We start from the raw sequence: 24,743 nt of genomic DNA on the forward strand, positions 1-24,743 counted from the left end.
TTTTTGACCCCTCTATCACATGGAACTACGTTTTTTGTGTCCATATCACTACGCCCAGAAAATAGTTCCGTGTGACAGAGGGGTCAAAGTTGAACGATACTGCTGCTTGCACGACGATACTTCACAAAATTAGATTGTCTGAATCTAGATCCTGATCTTTTCGTTTATATTAATTGTGCAGCACTAGTTCCAATGTTCAGCCAAACACACAATTAATAATCGTTAATAATCGCAGTTATTTGTGTGACAATAAATCGTCAACTTAAATTGTGCCATCGCGACGGATATTGATTACTTTGACTCCAAATGTACTTTCTGCTGTATAACCCCCCCTCCCGTCCTCTTGTCCTCCTTCCCTCCAGGACTATTACAAGATCATAAAGTGCCCGATGGACATGGGGACGATACGGAGACGTCTGGAGAACTCCTACTACTGGAACGCCCAGGAGTGTATCCACGACTTCAACACCATGTTCACCAACTGCTACATCTACAATAAGGTATAAGACTTCTACAATAAGGCATAAGACTTCTACAATAAGGCATAAGACTTCTACAATAAGGCATAAGACTTCTACAATAAGGCATAAGACTTCACTGCTACATCTACAATAAGGTATAAGACTTCTACAATAAGGCATAAGACTTCTACAATAAGGCATAAGACTTCTACAATAAGGCATAAGACTTCTACAATAAGGCATAAGACTTCACTGCTACATCTACAATAAGGTATAAGACTTCTACAATAAGGCATAAGACTTCTACAATAAGGCATAAGACTTCTACAATAAGGCATAAGACTTCTACAATAAGGCATAAGACTTCACTGCTACATCTACAATAAGGTATAAGACTTCTACAATAAGGCATAAGACTTCTACAATAAGGTATAAGACTTCTACAATAAGGTATAAGACTTCACTGCTACATCTACAATAAGGTATAAGACTTCTACAATAAGGCATAAGACTTCTACAATAAGGTATAAGACTTCACTGCTACATCTACAATAAGGTATAAGACTTCTACAATAAGGTATAAGACTTCACTGCTACATCTACAATAAGGTATAAGACTTCTACAACAAGGCATAAGACTTCTACAATAAGGTATAAGACTTCTACAATAAGGTATAAGACTTCACTGCTACATCTACAATAAGGTATAAGACTTCTACAATAAGGTATAAGACTTCACTGCTACATCTACAATAAGGTATAAGACTTCACTGCTACATTTTCAATAAGGTATAAGACTTCACTGCTACATCTACAATAAGGTATAAGACTTCTACAATAAGGTATAAGACTTCACTGCTACATCTACAATAAGGTATAAGACTTCACTGCTACATTTACAATAAGGTATAAGACTTCACTGCTACATCTACAATAAGGTATAAGACTTCACTGCTACATTTACAATAAGGTATAAGACTTCACTGCTACATCTACAATAAGGTATAAGACTTCACTGCTAGATTTACAATAAGGTATAAGACTTCACTGCTACATTTACAATAAGGTATAAGACTTCACTGCTACATTTACAATAAGGTATAAGACTTCACTGCTACATCTATAATAAGGTATAAGACTTCACTGCTACATTTACAATAAGGTATAAGATTTCTACAATAAGGTATAAGACTTCTACAATAAGGTATAAGACTTCTACAATAAGGTATAAGACTTCACTGCTACATTTGTATAAGACTTCACTGCTACATCTACAATAAGGCATAAGACTTCTACAATAAGGTATAAGACTTCTACAATAAGGTATAAGACTTCACTGCTACATCTACAATAAGGTATAAGACTTCACTGCTACATTTACAATAAGGTATAATACTTCACTGCTACATCTACAATAAGGTATAAGACTTCTACAATAAGGTATAAGACTTCACTGCTACATTTACAATAAGGTATAAGACTTCACTGCTACATCTACAATAAGGTATAAGACTTCACTGCTACATTTACAATAAGGTATAAGACTTCACTGCTACATTTACAATAAGGTATAAGACTTCACTGCTACATTTACAATAAGGTATAAGACTTCACTGCTACATCTACAATAAGGTATAAGACTTCACTGCTACATTTACAATAAGGTATAAGATTTCTACAATAAGGTATAAGACTTCTACAATAAGGTATAAGACTTCACTGCTACATTTGTATAAGACTTCACTGCTACATCTACAATAAGGCATAAGACTTCTACAATAAGGTATAAGACTTCTACAATAAGGTATAAGACTTCACTGCTACATCTACAATAAGGCAAGACTGGATGTTACAGGAACGCACCCAGGGTGCCGGCCCGATTCCGGCGAGCCGCCCCGCGTCCGAAACGGTTGAGAAATGACAGAGTTGCCATGTGGGGGGTCCCTCTACTGTACCCTGTACTGTACTCTACTGTACTGTCACTGTACTGGCACACCCGAAATCACCATATATACAGTTAATATGTGCGTGTGTTTGTGTGTGTGTGTTAGGTTGCGCACAGGTGGTGAAAAACAACTATGCTGTTTTTGTGCGATTGTAGATCGGTGGGTGTCGTGAGCTTCAGAGCTTGTAGATCGGCTATTTTCGGTCATTTGTTATTTCAACATGAAAGAGTATTTGAAGTATTTTGAAGTGATCAACTATGGAATACAAGTTTTGAAGAAACATGAAAGGTCTCAGAAATGTCATGATTTCTTCAGCTGGTCCGCCTAAAACAATCATTACATTTTCAGTCTTGAGATTTAATTTTTTTACTTTGTGTGCGTGTGTGTGCGTGCGTGCGTCGTCTGTGTTTCTGCACAGCCTGGCGATGACATCGTACTGATGGCTGAATCTCTGGAGAAGACGTTTCTCAGTAAGATCTCTGAGATGCCTCAGGAGGAGGTTGAGATAGCCGTGGTCATCAAGGGTCGGCGTGGGGTCAGACGGGATTCAGGTACACCTTTATCCTTCTGTCAATCTGTTCTGTCCCTCGTGTCCCTCGTCCCTTCTATCAATCTGTCCTGTCCCTCCTGTCCCTCGTCCCTTCTATCAATCTGTCCTGTCCCTCCTGTCCGGCTATGAGGTGAATCCATTCCTCCTCTGTCGTAGACAGCTTTGAGGTGAATCCATTCCTCTGTCGTAGACGGCTATGAGGTGAATCCATTCCTCCTCTGTCGTAGACGGCTTTGAGGTGAATCCATTCCTCTGTCGTAGACGGCTTTGAGGTGAATCCATTCCTCCTCTATCGTAGACGGCTATGAGGTGAATCCATTCCTCTGTCGTAGACGGCTATGAGGTGAATCCATTCCTCCTCTGTCGTAGACGGCTATGAGGTGAATCCATTCCTCCTCTGTCGTAGACGGCTTTGAGGTGAATCCATTCCTCTGTCGTAGACGGCTTTGAGGTGAATCCATTCCTCTGTCGTAGACGGCTATGAGGTGAATCCATTCCTCCTCTGTCGTAGACGGCTATGAGGTGAATCCATTCCTCCTCTGTCGTAGACGGCTTTGAGGTGAATCCATTCCTCTGTCGTAGACGGCTTTGAGGTGAATCCATTCCTCTGTCGTAGACGGCTATGAGGTGAATCCATTCCTCCTCTGTCGTAGACGGCTATGAGGTGAATCCATTCCTCCTCTGTCGTAGACGGCTTTGAGGTGAATCCATTCCTCTGTCGTAGACGGCTTTGAGGTGAATCCATTCCTCTGTCGTAGACGGCTTTGAGGTGAATCCATTCCTCCTCTGTCGTAGACGGCTATGAGGTGAATCCATTCCTCCTCTGTCGTAGACGGCTTTGAGGTGAATCCATTCCTCTGTCGTAGACGGCTTTGAGGTGAATCCATTCCTCTGTCGTAGACGTCTATGAGGTGAATCCATTCCTCCTCTGTCGTAGACGGCTTTGAGGTGAATCCATTCCTCTGTCGTAGACGGCTATGAAGTGAATCCATTCCTCTATCGTAGACGGCTTTGAGGTGAATCCATTCCTCCTCTGTCGTAGACGGCTTTGAGGTGAATCCATTCCTCCTCTGTCGTAGACGGCTATGAGGTGAATCCATTCCTCCTCTGTCGTAGACGGCTATGAGGTGAATCCATTCCTCTGTCGTAGACGGCTATGAGGTGAATCCATTCCTCCTCTGTCGTAGACGGCTTTGAGGTGAATCCATTCCTCCTCTATCGTAGACGGCTATGAGGTGAATCCATTCCTCCTCTGTCGTAGACGGCTATGAGGTGAATCCATTCCTCTGTCGTAGACGGCTATGAGGTGAATCCATTCCTCCTCTGTCGTAGACGGCTTTGAGGTGAATCCATTCCTCCTCTATCGTAGACGGCTATGAGGTGAATCCATTCCTCCTCTGTCGTAGACGGCTTTGAGGTGAATCCATTCCTCCTCTGTCGTAGACGGCTATGAGGTGAATCCATTCCTCTGTCGTAGACGGCTTTGAGGTGAATCCATTCCTCCTCTGTCGTAGACGGCTTTGAGGTGAATCCATTCCTCCTCTGTCGTAGACGGCTTTGAGGTGAATCCATTCCTCTGTCGTAGACGGCTTTGAGGTGAATCCATTCCTCTGTTTTTCTCCCACTGCCTCCAGGCTCCCTCATCAAGCAGCAGGACTCGGGCCAGGACTCCTCCTCGTCCCCTTGCAGCACGCCGCACACACGAGGCTTCTCGTCCCCCGCCACCACTCCCCAGACCCCCCACCACCCCCCACCGCTCCTGACGACGCCCGCCACGCCTCAGGGCCCGCCCACGTTGCCCCTGGCGGCCCAGCCCCCCCAGCCGCCTCCACGCGTGCCCCCCACGCCGCCCTCCCACGCCCCGCGGCTGGGCCCGCCGTTCCCCCTCTCTACGCTGGACGTTCTAGTCCAGGGCCTGACCTCGGTCCTCCTCCCCACTCCTCCACCAACGCTGGCCCACCCCCCGGGCCTCCACCCCGGCCCGCTGCCTCCCAGCTCGGCAGCCCCCGTCAAGGTACGCAGTGTGAGGAGGGTGTGTAGAGCCCAGGAACACATTAGATAATTGACACAGGGGTGAAAAATGGGTTACAAAATCGTGGGATACAAATTAAAGTTAAAAAAAAGAAAAGATGTTCCACAACCCACACGAACCGTCACTTTCTCCTTCATGTTTTGTCGTTTTGTTTAACCTTTGACCTCTGCTCTCGGGTCTCTCTCCCAAGCAGCAGCGGAAGAGCCAGAAGAGGAAAGCCGACACCACCACGCCCACCGCCAACGACCAGCTCAGCGAATCGTCGCCCATCTCCTCCTCCGCCGAGACGACCACAACGACGCGCCCCCGCCGAGAGGGCGTCCGCCCGTCCAAGCAGCCGAAACTACGAGACGCCCTGCAGCCCGACTCGCAGCACCAGCTGGGCGGCGGAGGCGGAGTCGGCGGTGGCGGTTCGTTATCGGGGGGAGGAGGAGGAGGAGGAGGAGGAGGGACGACAAAGGCCACTCCCAAGTGCCAGGAGCAGCTGCGGTACTGCGCCGGCCTGGTCCGAGAGATGCTCTCCAAGAAGCACGTGGCGTACGCCTGGCCCTTCTACAAGCCCGTGGACGTGCGCGCCCTGGGCCTGCACGACTACCACGACATCATCAAGCACCCCATGGACCTCAGCTCTGTCAAGGTAAGACCCTCTGGGCCTGACACGACTACCACGACATCATCAAGCACCCCATGGACCTCAGCTCCGTCAAGGTAAGACCCTCTGGGCCTGACACGACTACCACGACATCATCAAGCACCCCATGGACCTCAGTACCGTCAAGGTAAGACCCTCTGGGCCTGACACGACTACCACAACATCATCAAGCACCCCATGGACCTCAGCTCCGTCAAGGTAAGACCCTCTGGGCCTGCACGACTACCACGACATCATCAAGCACCCCATGGACCTCAGCTCCGTCAAGGTAAGACCCTCTGGGCCTGACACGACTACCACGACATCATCAAGCACCCCATGGACCTCAGCTCCGTCAAGGTAAGACCCTCTGGGCCTGCACGACTACCACGACATCATCAAGCACCCCATGGACCTCAGCTCCGTCAAGGTAAGACCCTCTGGGCCTGACACGACTACCACGACATCATCAAGCACCCCATGGACCTCAGCTCCATCAAGGTAAGACCCTCTGGGCCTGCACGACTACCACGACATCATCAAGCACCCCGTGGACCTCAGTACCGTCAAGGTAAGACCCTCTGGGCCTGACACGACTACCACGACATCATCAAGCATAGATATATATAAACTCTAGATAGCTCACCCGCGCTGTTGGCCAATGGAGAGCGACGTCGTTACGTGGCGCCCATCTTACCTCGGGACACATAACATTGTGTCTATGGGGCATGTACTCTTAAATGACCATAACTTAATCAATTTTCAACCGATTTTCAAACGGTTTGGTTTGTTATAAACGTCAGAGACGTCCGCATACGTATATGATTTTATACGACGTTCATATAAAAAACATAAATTAAGCAGATAAGCGTCCTGAATCATAGCCACGTTGACAACGTTTGTAATAAACCAACCCGTTTGTAAATCCGTCAAGATTTGAGCGAGTTATGACTGTTTCTGTTTGAGCTGCCATTGAACATACTGTACTGTAGCCCCGAAGAAAGATGGCTGCCGGGTGAACGACGTCAGAAACTCCGCCTTGAGCCATCTAGTGTTTATATATATCTATGTCATCAAGCACCCCATGGACCTCAGCTCCGCCAAGGTAAGACCCTCTGGGCCTGACACGACTACCACGACATCATCAAGCACCCCATGGACCTCAGTACCGTCAAGGTAAGACCCTCTGGGCCTGACACGACTACCATGACATCATCAAGCACCCCATGGACCTCAGTACCGCCAAGGTAAGCGTCCAGCTCCCGCGACGGGAGGACAGAGAGCGAGTGAGCGGCGGAGTAGCCGCCAACTGCCGACAGCAGTCGCGGCAGCATTTCCCGTATTAGTCCGACACCTACCTAACCTAACCCACGATCTAGTCCTAGAGGGCTGGGATGGATTGCGTTGACGCATTTAGACCTGAGACCTTTTCTGAGAAACCCTATGTTTCTGTGTCAGCGGTGCTCAACCATTAAACCCTATGTTTCTGTGTCAGCGGTGCTCAACCCTATGTTTCTGTGTCAGCGGTGCTCAACCCTATGTTTCTGTGTCAGCGGTGCTCAACCCTATGTTTCTGTGTCAGCGGTGCTCAACCCTATGTTTCTGTGTCAGCGGTGCTCAACCCTATGTTTCTGTGTCAGCGGTGCTCAACCCTATGTTTCTGTGTCAGCGGTGCTCAACCCTATGTTTCTGTCAGCGGTGCTCAACCCTATGTTTCTGTGTCAGCGGTGCTCAACCCTATGTTTCTGTCAGCGGTGCTCAACCATTTTCATGTCAACGACTCCCAGAATTATCTGGATTTGGCCGCTGACCTCTGACCTCCATCTGACCTCCATCTGACCTCCATCTGACCTCCATCTGAAAATATGTTGTTCTAGAGACTCCCCCCGGAAGAAAAGATTTGAGCTAAAAGTTCGCTCTGAAAGAATATATATTCAAGGATGCGCGCCACATTTTCACGATTTCTCAAAAATAGCAGATCTACAAGCTCGATTTTTCAATAGCTAAAGTATAGCATGATACTTAAAACACCAAAAGGGAGTAGAGGTGGACAGAGCCCTGGACAGTAGAGGTGGACAGAGCCCTGGACAGTAGAGGTGGACAGTAGTGGTGGACAGTAGTGGTGGACAGTAGTGGTGGACAGTGTGGTGGACAGAGCCCTGGACAGTAGTGGTGGACAGTAGTGGTGGACAGTGTGGTGGACAATGTGGTGGACAGTAGTGGTGGACAGTGTGGTGGACAGTGTGGTGGACAGTAGTGGTGGACAGTGTGGTGGACAATGTGGTGGACAGTAGTGGTGGACAGTGTGGTGGACAGTGTGGTGGACAGTGTGGTGGACAGAGCCCTGGACAGTGTGGTGGACAGTGTGGTGGACAGAGCCCTGGACAGAGCCCTGGACAGTGTGGTGGACAGTGTGGTGGACAGAGCCCTGGACAGTGTGGTGGACAGTGTGGTGGACAGTGTGGTGGACAGAGCCCTGGACAGTGTGGTGGACAGTAGTGGTGGACAGAGCCCTGGACAGTAGTGGTGGACAGTAGTGGTGGACAGTGTGGTGGACAGTGTGTCCACCTCTCTCCCCTCCCACAGAATAAGATGGACAACAGACAGTACCTCTCTGTGTTTCAGAATAAGACAACAGACACTACCTCTGTGTGTTTCAGAATAAGACAACAGACAGTACCTCTCTGTGTTTCAGAATAAGACAACAGACAGTACCTCTGTGTGTTTCAGAATAAGACAACAGACAGTACCTCTCTGTGTTTCAGAATAAGACAACAGACAGTACCTCTGTGTGTTTCAGAATAAGATGGACAACAGACAGTACCTCTGTGTGTTTCAGAATAAGATGGACAACAGACAGTACCTCTCTGTGTTTCAGAATAAGATGGACAACAGACAGTACCGAGCGGCCCAGGACTTTGCGGCCGACGTCAGGCTGATGTTCTCAAACTGCTACAAGTACAATCCTCCAGACCACGACGTGGTTGCCATGGCGCGCAAAATGCAGGTAAAACAAACACGACACAAGATCACCATGCAAATTATTAAGCAAATCACAACAACACAGACACTGCACAGCCGCCCCACACACACTCGCTACATAGCCCCCCCCCCCCCCTCCCCCCCCCCCCCCCCCGTGCCGAGCTCGAAGGTTAATTTTCAAATTATTTAGAAACAAATGGTTCGAAGGTTCGCTCGAAAATTCCTGCCGAAGGTTCGAGTCCTAAAAACAGGGCCTTACACTAGCCGATTTTTTTCAATCTGAAATCTGATAGCACCACACTACAGGATAATCTGATAGCACCACACTACAGGATAATCTGATAGCACCACACTACAGGATAATCTGATAGCACCACACTACAGGATAATCTGATAGCACCACACTACAGGATAATCGGGCCCGATTATTTTATCCGATTATTTTATGCAGCACACACTACACGGTTTTAAAACTCGGGCGCAGCTGCCCCGAGGGAGTGGATAGGAGAGGAGAGGGGAGTTGCGGGGGAAGAGCGGGGCAGAGCAAATATCAAACATGCGTGGTGAGCGCGGTGTGAGCGGACCCGAGCAGATCGGAGGGATTACGATTGGATCTTTTATGCACTCGCACTAGACGATAATTTATGCCCGAGAATCGCTCCCGATTGAGTCGGGCACCCCCCGAGCGTCAAAAATGCCTGATTATCGGCTAGTGTACGGCCACCTTTACTGTTTACACACACCAAAAGCTGGACGTACAGTAGGAGGGGCTTATCGCCCCTAAAAAACAACCCCAAGCTGTTGCTATAAATCCCTGCCGTGGTGCTTCCTCCTCCCAGGACGTCTTCGAGATGCGTTTCGCCAAGATGCCAGACGAGCCCGTCGAGCAGCCTGCTCCCGTCCACATCCACGCCCACACTGTGTCGGTGGCGGCCCTCCACCACTCCGCCCCCTCCGCTCGACAGGTCCCACCCCCGGCCGCCGCCCACCACGTCTCCGCCCGCGCCGCCCGCAGCTCCACCTCCTCCGAGTCGGAATCGTCCGCCGGCGACTCTGAACACGAGAGACAGCAGAGACTGGCCGAGCTACAGGAACAGGTTAGCGTCCATTTTGATTTTGATTGATTGTTTGATTTAAATATTTATTAACAGTTTGCAGAATTACAGTACATTTCAAGCACAACTCACAACGACACCATAAAGCATTACACTTGTTTACAAGAGGGTCCGCCATGTTCAATTCATCAAAACATTTAGAGACGTACAAATAGACACTTCTATATAGACAAAGAACAGAACAGGAATTCATCATAGAGGTAAAAAGGGTTGTTGTTTTTGGCAGAAATGTTTGTTTCAGTCGTAGAGTCTCTTAGTTTTCACTTAGTTTTAGTCACATTTTAGAATACCAAACCACATAAAGTCAAGATTCCCTATGTATGTATTATGTATTATGGATTATGGATTATGGATGATGGATTATGGATGATGGATTATGGATTTATGTATTAATGTATTGGTTGCAGCTCAAGGCGGTCCACGAGCAGCTGGCCGCCCTCTCCACCCCGCAGCCCAGTAAGCCCAAGAAGAAGGAGAGAGAGAAGGAGAAGAGGAAGAAAGACAAGCACAAGAAGAAGGGGGGAGGAGGAGGAGTGGAGGAGGTGGAGGCCCCGCCTCCTCCTCCTCCACCAACCGCCTTGCTCCAGAAGTTAAAGAACAACAACAAGGAGCCAATCAGCTCCAAGAAGGAACGCAAGAAGACCAGGTATAGAGTACGCACATGCATGCTTTTCCCATCAGGACACGCCCCCTCTCATCTAGACTGAGTGGACACGCCCCCTCTAATCTAGACTGAGTGGACACGCCCCCCTCATCTAGACTGAGTGGACACGCCCCCCTCATCTGGACTGAGTGGACACGCCCCCCTCATCTAGACTGAGTGGACACGCCCCCCTCATCTAGACTGAGTGGACACGCCCCCCCCCCCCCCCTCATCTAGACTGAGTGGACATCCCCCCCCCCCCCCCCCCCCCTCATCTAGACTGAGTGGACATGCCCCCCCCCCCCCTCATCTAGACTGAGTGGACACGCCCCTCTCATCTAGACTGAGTGGCAGAACATTGAGCAGCATGGAGTGTTGGAGTTTGGAAGCGCTCGTTGAAAATCACTCAACCGTCCTGCGTACCACCTGTTTGTAAATGTCACATAATGCAGGAGGCAGCAAAATGTTGTGTTATTGAAAACAAGCACTTCCAAACTCTGACACTTACAAAAATAATCAAATGCAGGGCATTTCTTGACAGAAAGTAGCTCGTAACGTTTCTATGGTGGATTTTTATGAAACAAAAACTTTGCAGATAGAAAGAGGATAATTCAAGCTTTTCGTACAGCTGCAATGTTGGTGAGTTTAACATTGTTTAATACAATCAGACAGGACTTTTCTGTTTGGATGAATGGGCTGTCAAGGCCAGAAAGTATTTTTTTGCCACTCAGTGGGCGTTCCCGCATAACTTCCGATGATGTCACGCGCATACCCTCTATAGGCTGTGCAGATTTGAGGCTGATTCATGCTTCTTGCAAACGAGACACATTTTCAACTGAATGAATTCTAACCTTGCATGTGTTTCATTTTGAAAACGGCTCTTTTCTGTGCTCGTTAAAAGGGCTTTGTTGGAAGTATAAATATTATTCCGCTTAAAGGGCCTTTCAAACGTGAATCGATAAAACGCGCCTATAGTTCGTTTTCAACGAGACCTGCGTTTTTAACGTGGAGCACTTGGGGAGCAGTCGCGGTGCGACAACGCAAGCGTATTTACGTGAGCGCGTTCCCGTGAATTTGTTGCGCGCGTGCTCGTTACGTGCACACGCCCTCCCCCCCCCCCCCCCCCCCCCCCGCGACTCACCAGACCACCTGGATACTGTTTAGCTTCTTTTTTTTTTCTCTTGCGTTGTCACGCCCCTCTTGAGCAGACCTGGAGGAGACCTGTGTTGATCCAGGCAACAACGCCTGCGTTCCTCGCTTCACGTTTGCAAGGCCCTTAAATCAGACGGTTGTTTGTTGTTTCTATGTACAGTGGTACAGTGGTACAGGGTTCAAGGCCCTTAAATCAGACGGTTGTTTCTATGTACCGTGGTACAGTGGTACAGTGGTACAGTGGTACAGTGGTACAGGGTTCAAGGCCCTTAAATCAGACGGTTGTTTCTATGTACCGTGGTACAGTGGTACAGTGGTACAGTGGTACAGTGGTACAGTGGTACAGTGGTACAGTGGTACAGTGGTACAGGGTTCAATGCCCTTACATCAGACGGTTGTTTCTATGTACCGTGGTACAGTGGTACAGTGGTACAGTGGTACAGTGGTACAGTGGTACAGTGGTACAGTGGTACCGTGGTACAGTGGGTACAGTGGTACAGGGTTCAATGCCCTTAAATCAGACGGTTGTTTCTATGTACCGTGGTACAGTGGTACAGTGGTACAGTGGTACAGTGGTACAGGGTTCAAGGCCCTTAAATCAGACGGTTGTTTCTATGTACCGTGGTACAGTGGTACAGTGGTACAGTGGTACAGTGGTACAGTGGTACAGTGGTACAGGGTTCAAGGCCCTTACATCAGACGGTTGTTTCTATGTACCGTGGTACAGTGGTACAGTGGTACAGTGGTACAGTGGTACAGTGGTACAGGGTTCAAGGCCCTTAAATCAGACGGTTGTTTCTATGTACCGTGGTACAGTGGTACAGTGGTACAGTGGTACAGTGGTACAGTGGTACAGTGGTACAGGGTTCAAGGCCCTTAAATCAGACGGTTGTTTCTAGGTACAGTGGTACAGTGGTACAGTGGTACAGGGTTCAAGGCCCTTACATCAGACGGTTGTTTCTATGTACCGTGGTACAGTGGTACAGGGTTCAAGGCCCTTAAATCAGACGGTTGTTTCTATGTACCGTGGTACAGTGGTACAGGGTTCAAGGCCCTTAAATCAGACGGTTGTTTCTATGTACAGTGGTACCGTGGTAGTGGTACAGTGGTACAGGGTTCAAGGGGTCTGATGGACATCTGTCTCTCCTCCACAGCAAGAAGGACGGGCTGAAGAACAGTCGCCCAGGAGGGCCTACTCCAGCCGGGCCGACCCCTCTGGTCCCCTCGGCCTCTCTGGAAGCAGAGGAAGACATGGGTGTGTATGAGAGCATACGTTTGTTACCAGTAAGACGCCCTGAGTGTGAGAAGAGACCTCGCCCAGGCGGATGCGTGCACCCGACCTCGCCTTTTAGGGCAAGGTCGGGTGCACCCATCCGCCTGGGGGTGACAGCAGACTGCGAGGGGGGGGGGGATCAACATATGGAATTAATTCTGTACGGGCCATTTATGGAGCGTGTCTTGAGTGTACAGGGTTTGATGAGGTCAGATCAACATATGGAATGTCAGAACAGGAAGGACGGGTGGGGCACCGAAACTAGATTCTACAAAATGTCTTCTAAATCCTAAAAGTTTTCTGAAAAAAACCTATGTTTCTATATGTCAGTGGTGCTCAAGCATTTTCATGTCGAGGAATTATCTGTATTTGGCTGCGGTCGCCCATCTGGAAAATATGTTGTTCCAGGGACCCCCCCAGAAGCAAAGATTTGAGTTTAAAAGTGTTCGCTGTGAAAGAATATATATTCAAAGATTTGCGCCACATTTTCACGATTCTTTAAAAAAAATGGCAGATCCACAAGCGGTGCTTGTAGATCGGATAGGATATTATATTATATATTATATTATATATTATATTATATATTATATTATATATTATATTATATATTATATTATATATATTATATATTATATTATATTATATATTATATTATATATTGGCAACGAAGGAAATCAAATTCTCACTTTGAAATGACAAAGTTGGATCCGAAAGGGTTGTTCAATGACCTCAAAGGGTTGTTCAATGACCTTAAAGGGTTGTTCAATGACCTCAAAGGGTTGTTCAATGACCTTAAAGGGTTGTTCAATGACCTTAAAGGGCTGTTCAATGACCTTAAAGGGCTGTTCAATGACCTCAAAGGGCTGTTCAATGACCTTAAAGGGCTGTTCAATGACCTCAAAGGGCTGTTCAATGACCTTAAAGGGTTGTTCAATGACCTTAAAGGGCTGTTCAATGACCTTAAAGGGTTGTTCAATGACCTTAAAGGGTTGTTCAATGACCTCAAAGGGCTGTTCAATGACCTTAAAGGGTTGTTCAATGACCTCAAAGGGTTGTTCAATGACCTTAAAGGGCTGTTCAATGACCTTAAAGGGCTGTTCAATGACCTTAAAGGGTTGTTCAATGACCTTAAAGGGTTGTTCAATGACCTTAAAGGGCTGTTCAATGACCTTAACGGGTTGTTCAATGACCTTAAAGGGTTGTTCAATGACCTTAAAGGGTTGTTCAATGACCTTAAAGGGTTGTTCAATGACCTTAAAGGGTTGTTCAATGACCTTAAAGGGCTGTTCAATGACCTTAAAGGGTTGTTCAATGACCTTAAAGGGCTGTTCAATGACCTTAAAGGGCTGTTCAATGACCTTAAAGGGTTGTTCAATGACCTTAAAGGGTTGTTCAATGACCTCAAAGGGTTGTTCAATGACCTTAAAGGGTTGTTCAATGACCTCAAAGGGCTGTTCAATGACCTTAAAGGGCTGTTCAATGACCTCAAAGGGCTGTTCAATGACCTCAAAGGGCTGTTCAATGACCTTAAAGGGTTGTTCAATGACCTCAAAGGGCTGTTCAATGACCTTAAAGGGTTGTTCAATGACCTTAAAGGGTTGTTCAATGACCTCAAAGGGTTGTTCAATGACCTCAAAGGGCTGTTCAATGACCTCAAAGGGCTGTTCAATGACCTTAAAGGGTTGTTCAATGACCTCAAAGGGCTGTTCAATGACCTTAAAGGGTTGTTCAATGACCTCAAAGGGTTGTTCAATGACCTCAAAGGGCTGTTCAATGACCTCAAAGGGCTGTTCAATGACCTCAAAGGGCTGTTCAATGACCTCAAAGGGTTGTTCAATGACCTCAAAGGGTTGTTCAATGACCTCAAAGGGCTGTTCAATGACCTCAAAGGGCTGTTCAATGACCTCAAAGGGCTGTTCAATGACCTCAAAGGGTTGTTCAATGACCTTAAAGGGCTGTTCAATGACCTTAAAGGGTTGTTCAATGACCTTAAAGGGTTGTTCAATGACCTTAAAGGGTTGTTCAATGACCTCAAAGGGCTGTTCAATGACCTTAAAGGGTTGTTCAATGACCTTAAAGGGCTGTTCAATGACCTTAAAGGGCTGTTCAATGACCTTAAAGGGTTGTTCAATGACCTTAAAGGGTTGTTCAATGACCTTAAAGGGCTGTTCAATGACCTTAACGGGTTGTTCAATGACCTTAACGGGTTGTTCAATGACCTTAAAGGGCTGTTCAATGACCTTAAAGGGTTGTTCAATGACCTTAAAGGGTTGTTCAATGACCTTAAAGGGTTGTTCAATGACCTTAAAGGGCTGTTCAATGACCTTAAAGGGTTGTTCAATGACCTTAAAGGGCTGTTCAATGACCTTAAAGGGCTGTTCAATGACCTTAAAGGGCTGTTCAATGACCTCAAAGGGCTGTTCAATGACCTCAAAGGGTTGTTCAATGACCTCAAAGGGTTGTTCAATGACCTTAAAGGGTTGTTCAATGACCTCAAAGGGCTGTTCAATGACCTTAAAGGGCTGTTCAATGACCTCAAAGGGCTGTTCAATGACCTCAAAGGGCTGTTCAATGACCGTAAAGGGTTGTTCAATGACCTCAAAGGGCTGTTCAATGACCTCAAAGGGTTGTTCAATGACCTTAAAGGGTTGTTCAATGACCTCAAAGGGTTGTTCAATGACCTTAAAGGGTTGTTCAATGACCTCAAAGGGCTGTTCAATGACCTTAAAGGGTTGTTCAATGACCTCAAAGGGCTGTTCAATGACCTTAAAGGGTTGTTCAATGACCTCAAAGGGTTGTTCAATGACCTCAAAGGGCTGTTCAATGACCTCAAAGGGCTGTTCAATGACCTCAAAGGGTTGTTCAATGACCTCAAAGGGTTGTTCAATGACCTCAAAGGGTTGTTCAATGACCTCAAAGGGCTGTTCAATGACCTCAAAGGGTTGTTCAATGACCTTAAAGGGCTGTTCAATGACCTTAAAGGGTTGTTCAATGACCTCAAAGGGCTGTTCAATGACCTTAAAGGGCTGTTCAATGACCTTAAAGGGCTGTTCAATGACCTCAAAGGGCTGTTCAATGACCTTAAAGGGCTGTTCAATGACCTCAAAGGGCTGTTCAATGACCTTAAAGGGCTGTTCAATGACCTTAAAGGGTTGTTCAATGACCTTAAAGGGTTGTTCAATGACCTCAAAGGGCTGTTCAATGACCTTAAAGGGTTGTTCAATGACCTCAAAGGGCTGTTCAATGACCTTAAAGGGCTGTTCAATGACCTTAAAGGGTTGTTCAATGACCTCAAAGGGCTGTTCAATGACCTTAAAGGGCTGTTCAATGACCGTAAAGGGCTGTTCAATGACCGTAAAGGGCTGTTCAATGACCTCAAAGGGCTGTTCAATGACCTCAAAGGGTTGTTCAATGACCTCAAAGGGCTGTTCAATGACCTTAAAGGGTTGTTCAATGACCTTAAAGGGCTGTTCAATGACCTCAAAGGGCTGTTCAATGACCTCAAAGGGTTGTTCAATGACCTTAAAGGGTTGTTCAATGACCTTAAAGGGCTGTTCAATGACCTTAAAGGGCTGTTCAATGACCTTAAAGGGTTGTTCAATGACCTTAAAGGGTTGTTCAATGACCTTAAAGGGCTGTTCAATGACCTTAACGGGTTGTTCAATGACCTTAAAGGGTTGTTCAATGACCTTAAAGGGCTGTTCAATGACCTGTTCAATGACCTTAAAGGGTTGTTCAATGACCTTAAAGGGCTGTTCAATGACCTGTTCAATGAACTTAAAGGGCTGTTCAATGACCTTAAAGGGTTGTTCAATGACCTTAAAGGGCTGTTCAATGACCTTAACGGGTTGTTCAATGACCTTAAATGGTTGTTCAATGACCTTAAAGGGTTGTTCAATGACCTTAAAGGGCTGTTCAATGACTTTAAAGGGTTGTTCAATGACCTTAAAGGGTTGTTCAATGACCTTAACCCCCTTATGGCCCTTGACGTAATGAAATCAATAAATCCCTTATGGCCACTGACGTAATGGACGTAATCGATTGATTCCCAATAATCGGGAGCTTATTGTCGCAAAATGTAGCATTTTTCGGCTAATTTGGCTAACGGCCGATGTAATCTTCCTAAAACCGGCCGAAATCCGCACGTGCACGGTCGATCACACACGCGCGTGATTGCGCATGCATCGCTGCGTAAAATGCGATGTGTTGGGCTTGATTAGAGCTTAATTTGACTTAGTTATGAAAAATACGATGATAGCTTAGCATTCCGGACATCTGATGATGTTGCACAGTAGCAAAGCTACTACCGGATATTTTGATCCAAACCGGAAGTGTTTATCGTTCACTCGCTCTCTTTGGTCAGAATCGGCAAAATGGTGACGTTACCGCCACCATCAGGACTGATTGTCCCAATACTATAGTCTTGCCCCGTCAAAATGAGATATAGTGTGTATATCGCGGATTTTTCTATTGGCATTAAAATGACAAATTAAACATATGAATAATGCTGGCTGAAGGCACAATCCACTGTTAATTAGGCACGGCCACAAGAGGGTTAAAGGGTTGTTCAATGACCTTAAAGGGTTGTTCAATGACCTTAAAGGGCTGTTCAATGACCTTAAAAACATCCTGTTCTGCAAAAAGTGTTGATAGGAGGATTCTGTACATTAGGACAAAAATTACTTTTAGGTCTAAAATGATTACTTGAGGCAACAGGAGATATAGGGCCTTTAGAAAAGAAGAGCTTTAATTTAATCTGGATTCTGGATCAATCTAAAGTATAAGGGAAACTTTGACAGGAAAAGACTCACTCACCGTATAGAAAATAGAAGTAAAACTCCTTAAACTGAGACTTAGAAAAATATTTCTTCTTTATTTGAACATGCTCAAAGTGCTCGTGCTCAAAGTGCAATTAAAAAGCAAACGTTTCGGTCCTAGGACCTTCGTCAGTGCTATATGATTTTCACAGACACAGGACTTGCTCTTAAAGAGCTCCAAAACAATACAGCTCAGGTGCTGAGATTGCTAATTGATGACATCACCAGATGGTGGGGCGTGGACATTACAGAATAGATATACAAATTCACACAGTTATATAGGAAACAAGAATACTGCATACAATACATCACATGTTGACAGACTAATACAATCACTTTTTGAAAATAACTTTTCCTTATAGGTATCACTGGAGGGAGAGATCTTCATTCAAGCCACCTGGATTGACAGACTGTAAATAATAAATCCATCTAGATTCAGTTTGGAGGAGTTTAGTGTCTCTTCTAGATTTCTTAATTTGTTCAATAACTGTGTAAGACAGATCTGCTATGGAGTGACCGGCTTCCATGAAATGTCTTGCGACCGGAGATTTGATGTCTTTGCGTCTGATGGCACTCATGTGTTCTATGATGCGTGTGCGGACTGCCCTAGATGTTTTGCCTACATACTGTAGATTACATTTACATGTAATCATGTAGACTACATTAGAAGAACTAAAATTCACAAATTGTCTGATAGTGTATTGTTTGTTAGTAACTGCACTTGTAAATGTGTTCATTTTCTTGGAGTTTTTACAGGCCACACAATGTAGACAAGGGTAGAAGCCGGTGACTCCATCCAACCTCCCCGTTTGTTGCTGGGGGGGTATGTAGCAGTCTGCTTTCACCATATAGTCTCTGATGCTTCGAGATCTATAATGAGAGAAAAGAGGAGGGTCAGTGAACACTTTGGCACCTTCAGGGTCAGCTGACAAAACATGCCAGTGTTTCTCTATGATGCTATGTAAATCATTGCTCAAAGGATTATAAGTAGTGATGCAGGCACATGAATGTTTCTTTTTAGTCTGTGTAACCTGGTTTGGATTATTCAATTTAGTTAAAGCAGAGTCAAGCCATTTTTTGGGGTACCCTCTTTCAACAAAGTTTCTGTACATGATGTCTCTCTCTTTTTCAAAATCTGACTGACTGTTACAGATTCGTTTCAGTCTAAGGAATTGAGAATATGGTAAACCTTTCTTCAAAGCAGGGGGGTGTGCACTGGTGGCATGTAAAAGACTATTCTTGTCTGTGGGTTTGGTGTACAGAGTGGTGGACAATTTGCCATCCTGAAAAAGTATACGGGTGTCTAGAAATGGAATTTCATGTTTGCTGAATTCCATATTGAATTTAATGGTAGGTGCCAGATTGTTCAGGTAGGACACAAAACTATGAAGCTCTTCCTCAGTACCTTGCCAGATAAGGATAATATCATCAATATATCTCTTAAATAACAACATATTGTGGGCAAAAGGATTGTTGTACCACACTGAATTGTGTTCAAGGAAGCCCAAGGCAATGCCTGCATAACCTGGACTGAATACTGAGCCCATTGGTGCCCCCTGCAGTTGGAGATGATAGGAGTTCTCAAATAGAAAATAGTTTTTGTGTAAAATCATGGATGTCATTTCTACCAGAAAGTTGGTTGGAGGTGTCAATTCATCCCTTAAGTCTAAATAGAATCTTAATGACTCCATGCCTAAATCATGGGGGATATTAGTGTATAGGGAGACCACATCAAGGGTAGCCAAAATAATATTGGCAGTGGAATTGGGAATATTTACCTCTGAAAGTTGTTGTATGAAGTCTCCTGTGTCTCTTAAATAAGAGGGCAATTTGGTTACAATGGGTCTCATGTGGCGATCAACAAACTGAGAGAGGGGCTCTGTGAGGCTGTTTTCACTCTGCTGGTGTTATACAACCCTCCAGCAATGAATCCTGGAGGAAGTTGTCTATTTCCTTCTTATAAGAAAGTGTAGGATCTTTGTCTAATTTGACATAGTAAGAAGTGTTAGAAAGTTGTACTAAATAGAACAGATTATGTAAATGAAGCTCTGTCTCAACTTTCTAACACTTCTTACTATGTCAAATTAGACAAAGATCCTACACTTTCTTATGAGAAGGAAATAGACAACTTCCTCCAGGATTCATTGCTGGAGGGTTGTATAACACCAGCAGAGTGTACATTTCTTACCAAAGACAAACCCTCTGTCTCTATTTTACTGTGTTCCAAAAATTCACAAATCTCTTTCTCACCCTCCAGGCAGACCCATAGTGGCTTCTAATGACAGCCTCACAGAGCCCCTCTCTCAGTTTGTTGATCGCCACATGAGACCCATTGTAACCAAATTGCCCTCTTATTTAAGACTTCATACAACAACTTTCAGAGGTAAATATTCCCAATTCCACTGCCAATATTATTTTGGCTACCCTTGATGTGGTCTCCCTATACACTAATATCCCCCATGATTTAGGCATGGAGTCATTAAGATTCTATTTAGACTTAAGGGATGAATTGACACCTCCAACCAACTTTCTGGTAGAAATGACATCCATGATTTTACACAAAAACTATTTTCTATTTGAGAACTCCTATCATCTCCAACTGCAGGGGGCACCAATGGGCTCAGTATTCAGTCCAGGTTATGCAGGCATTGCCTTGGGCTTCCTTGAACACAATTCAGTGTGGTACAACAATCCTTTTGCCCACAATATGTTGTTATTTAAGAGATATATTGATGATATTATCCTTATCTGGCAAGGTACTGAGGAAGAGCTTCATAGTTTTGTGTCCTACCTGAACAATCTGGCACCTACCATTAAATTCAATATGGAATTCAGCAAACATGAAATTCCATTTCTAGACACCCGTGTACTTTTTCAGGATGGCAAATTGTACACAAAACCCACAGACAAGAATAGTCTTTTACATGCCACCAGTGCACACCCCCCTGCTTTGAAGAAAGGTTTACCATATTCTCAATTCCTTAGACTGAAACGAATCTGTAACAGTCAGTCAGATTTTGAAAAAGAGAGAGACACCCCAAAAAATGGCTTGACTCTGCTTTAACTAAATTGAATAATCCAAACCAGGTTACACAGACTAAAAAGAAACATTCATGTGCCTGCATCACTACTTATAATCCTTTGAGCAATGATTTACATAGCATCATAGAGAAACACTGGCATGTTTTGTCAGCTGACCCTGAAGGTGCCAAAGTGTTCACTGACCCTCCTCTTTTCTCTCATTATAGATCTCGAAGCATCAGAGACTATATGGTGAAAGCAGACTGCTACATACCCCCCCAGCAACAAACGGGGAGGTTGGATGGAGTCACCGGCTTCTACCCTTGTCTACATTGTGTGGCCTGTAAAAACTCCAAGAAAATGAACACATTTACAAGTGCAGTTACTAACAAACAATACACTATCAGACAATTTGTGAATTTTAGTTCTTCTAATGTAGTCTACATGATTACATGTAAATGTAATCTACAGTATGTAGGCAAAACATCTAGGGCAGTCCGCACACGCATCATAGAACACATGAGTGCCATCAGACGCAAAGACATCAAATCTCCGGTCGCAAGACATTTCATGGAAGCCGGTCACTCCATAGCAGATCTGTCTTACACAGTTATTGAACAAATTAAGAAATCTAGAAGAGACACTAAACTCCTCCAAACTGAATCTAGATGGATTTATTATTTACAGTCTGTCAATCCAGGTGGCTTGAATGAAGATCTCTCCCTCCAGTGCTACCTATAAGGAAAAAGTTATTTTCAAAAAGTGATTGTATTAGTCTGTCAACATGTGATGTATTGTATGCAGTATTCTTGTTTCCTATATAACTGTGTGAATTTGTATATCTATTCTGTAATGTCCACGCCCCACCATCTGGTGATGTCATCAATTAGCAATCTCAGCACCTGAGCTGTATTGTTTTGGAGCTCTTTAAGAGCAAGTCCTGTGTCTGTGAAAATCATATAGCACTGACGAAGGTCCTAGGACCGAAACGTTTGCTTTTTAATTGCACTTTGAGCACGAGCACTTTGAGCATGTTCAAATAAAGAAGAAATATTTTTCTAAGTCTCAGTTTAAGGAGTTTTACTTCTATTTTCTATACGGTGAGCGAGTCTTTTCCTGTCAAAGTTTCCCTTATGTTTTTGAGACCACCGCTACCGTAGTCAAGTTTGGAAAGAAAAAGGACGACGAAAGGCGCAACAGTTTTCTCAGTGCTTCATTCTAAAGTATAAAATAATCCTAATAAAACACCAAAAGGGGTTCCCGTCCTGAAACGGATTGTTTAACCCATTCTGGGCGTGAACCCCTGTTGGTATATACTTCAGCTATTGAAAAATAGCAGATCTACAAGCTCATAGCGCGGCACTCAGTGCCGCGCTATGAGCTTGTAGGTCTGCTATTTGTGAAAAATCGTGAAAATGTGAGTTTTTAACTCAAATCTTTGCTTCTGGGAGGAGGTCCCTGGAACAACATATTTTCAGATGGGGGTCGGCGGCCAATTACATATATTTTTGGGGGTCCTTGACATGAAAAGGTTTGAGAACCACTGATACAGAAACATGGGTTTTTCAGAAAACTGTCAGGATTTAGAAGACATTTGTAGAATCACGTCAAAATGGGTTAATGTTGTCAACACAAACCTCTAGTTTTAACACACTCAAAATCTCTCCGCAGGCGTGTTTGGACGCAGCGGTGGCGGCGGCGGCGGCGGCGCGTCCGGCGAGAAGTGCCGGCCGATGTCGTACGAGGAGAAGCGTCAGCTCAGCCTGGACATCAACAAGCTGCCGGGCGACAAGCTGGGCCGCGTGGTGCACATCATACAGTCACGGGAGCCGTCGCTGAAGAACTCCAACCCCGACGAGATCGAGATCGACTTCGAGACGCTCAAGCCCTCCACGCTGCGGGAGCTGGAGAAGTACGTCTCCACCAGTCTGAGGAGGAAGAGGAGGCCGGCTGCAGGTAGAGAGAGAGAGAGAGAGAGAGAGAGACTATCTAATACAGTGGTGATTTGGTCGACTAAAACTAAGACGAAGAATGTTCGTCGACTACCTTTTTCCACTGACGAAAACTAAATGAAAACTAACCATGATGACTAAAACTAAGACTACATACATATATTGACAATTTCGTCAACAAATAAAAACTAGACTGAAATGTTAGGAAGGGACTAGTGGACAAGTGTGTGTGTCTATCATTAGTTGTAGGTTGTGTTCCCAACAGAATACCACATGAAGCAGTTCATAGTGTGTGTGTCTATCATTAGTTGTATGTTGTGTTCCCAACAGAATACCACATGAAGCAGTTCATAGTGTGTGTGTCTATCATTAGTTGTAGGTTGTGTTCCCAACAGAATACCACATGAAGCAGTTCATAGTGTGTGTGTCTATCATTAGTTGTAGGTTGTGTTCCCAACAGAATACCACATGAAGCAGTTCATAGTGTGTGTGTCTATCATTAGTTGTAGGTTGTGTTCCCAACAGAATACCACATGAAGCAGTTCATAGTGTGTGTGTCTATCATTAGTTGTAGGTTGTGTTCCCAACAGAATACCACATGAAGCAGTTCATAGTGTGTGTGTCTATCATTAGTTGTAGGTTGTGTTCCCAACAGAATACCACATGAAGCAGTTCAGCAGTGTGTGTGTCTATCATTAGTTGTAGGTTGTGTTCCCAACAGAATACCACATGAAGCAGTTCATAGTGTGTGTGTCTATCATTAGTTGTAGGTTGTGTTCCCAACAGAATACCACATGAAGCAGTTCATAGTGTGTGTGTCTATCATTAGTTGTAGGTTGTGTTCCCAACAGAATACCACATGAAGCAGTTCATAGTGTGTGTGTCTATCATTAGTTGTAGGTTGTGTTCCCAACAGAATACCACATGAAGCAGTTCATAGTGTGTGTGTCTATCATTAGTTGTAGGTTGTGTTCCCAACAGAATACCACATGAAGCAGTTCATAGTGTGTGTGTCTATCATTAGCAGTGTTGTAACTAACGCCCTTACATCACGTTACGTTACCTAACGGCGCTACTTTTTGCAGTAACTTCTAACGGAGGCTTTACATTTCCCTATTCCATAACGGCCTTATAGTTATTGTCCGAGCGTTACCCGCGTTATAGCGTTATTATGTCAACGTATGATCCAAGTGAAAAGTTTCCCCATACAGCGCCGTGAGTCTGTCATACAGGCTCTGTGCTGACTGCTGCTGAGAGAGCGCTCTGTGTTGTACTGTGTTGACAGTTTTGTTTGTGCTCTCATACTAGCCTCTGAGCCCACATGGCTAGTGCTACGCACCCTAACATGAACAAAGCATGTCGCAGAAGAGGTCATTGATTGGCTAACGTTGTAACGTAGGGCCAGATTTCAGGGTAAGCCAATCAGAGACAGTCTGACAGAGTAAGGCGGGTCTTACTCTTATGGCATTGGCTGTGGCAGAGCCTTAGGGCGCGTTCAGGAATAGCCTTAGAGTATATAGGAATAGCGCACTGAGCCCAATGTGCAATGCAAACTAATAGGCGAGTGCGCTGCGGTGTGGTATTTACCGTATTTCCGAACGCGCCCTTAGTCACAGACTCACAGACACACAAACCCTTGTAAGTTAACGCATGTAGAAAAGGCCGGTCGAACGTACATTATTACCACACGCTACAATGGCAAATGACAGCGAGATCGGATGCTTTGCGGGTTGGAAATACAATAATTATTTTGAGTTCTTGAGGGTAAAGGACGACAAAAACATTGAGGTGAAATGCAAATTATGCGGCGGACATAAAGCATTGTCTTCAGCCAAGAAGAGCAATGCAAATCTAGTAAAGCATCTCAAAACAGTCCATAAGGGTACGACACTTGTGGCCAAAGACCAAGACCCTACCACCACCCCAGGTACCAGTGCGGGCAGTGCCTCACAGTCAGATGGACCAACACCACCAAAACAGACAAAAATCGATTTTAAATCGCCACAGCAGCATGTCACCAAGAGTCAACTTGACAAAATGATTGCAAGGTATGTTGTTGAGGAAATGCTTCCCCTCTCAACGGTGGAATCTGTTCCTTTCAGAGCACTGGTCAGCAAAATACCAGTGAATGCAGGGCCAATGTGCAGAAATACATTTTCAAAATACCT

At 45.2% G+C, this 24,743-nt stretch overlaps 1 protein-coding gene across 1 annotated transcript; it reads left to right on the forward strand.

Moving 5' to 3' along the window:
* Positions 1-362: 362 nt before the first annotated feature.
* On the forward strand, positions 363-22,750 carry LOC306922369 (bromodomain-containing protein 4-like). The gene is made up of 9 exons (XM_079499915.1): positions 363-500; positions 2,826-2,958; positions 4,592-4,971; positions 5,183-5,626; positions 8,499-8,627; positions 9,442-9,699; positions 10,125-10,363; positions 12,667-12,767; positions 22,295-22,750. The coding sequence occupies exons 1-9, from the start codon at positions 390-392 to the stop codon at positions 22,690-22,692; spliced, it is 2,193 nt and encodes a 730-aa protein (XP_079356041.1). The 5' UTR covers positions 363-389; the 3' UTR covers positions 22,693-22,750.
* Positions 22,751-24,743: the final 1,993 nt, after the last annotated feature.

This window comes from Electrona antarctica (assembly GCF_951216825.1).
Source record: "Electrona antarctica genome assembly, chromosome: 4".
In the NCBI taxonomy this organism is placed as follows: Eukaryota; Metazoa; Chordata; class Actinopteri; order Myctophiformes; family Myctophidae; genus Electrona; species Electrona antarctica.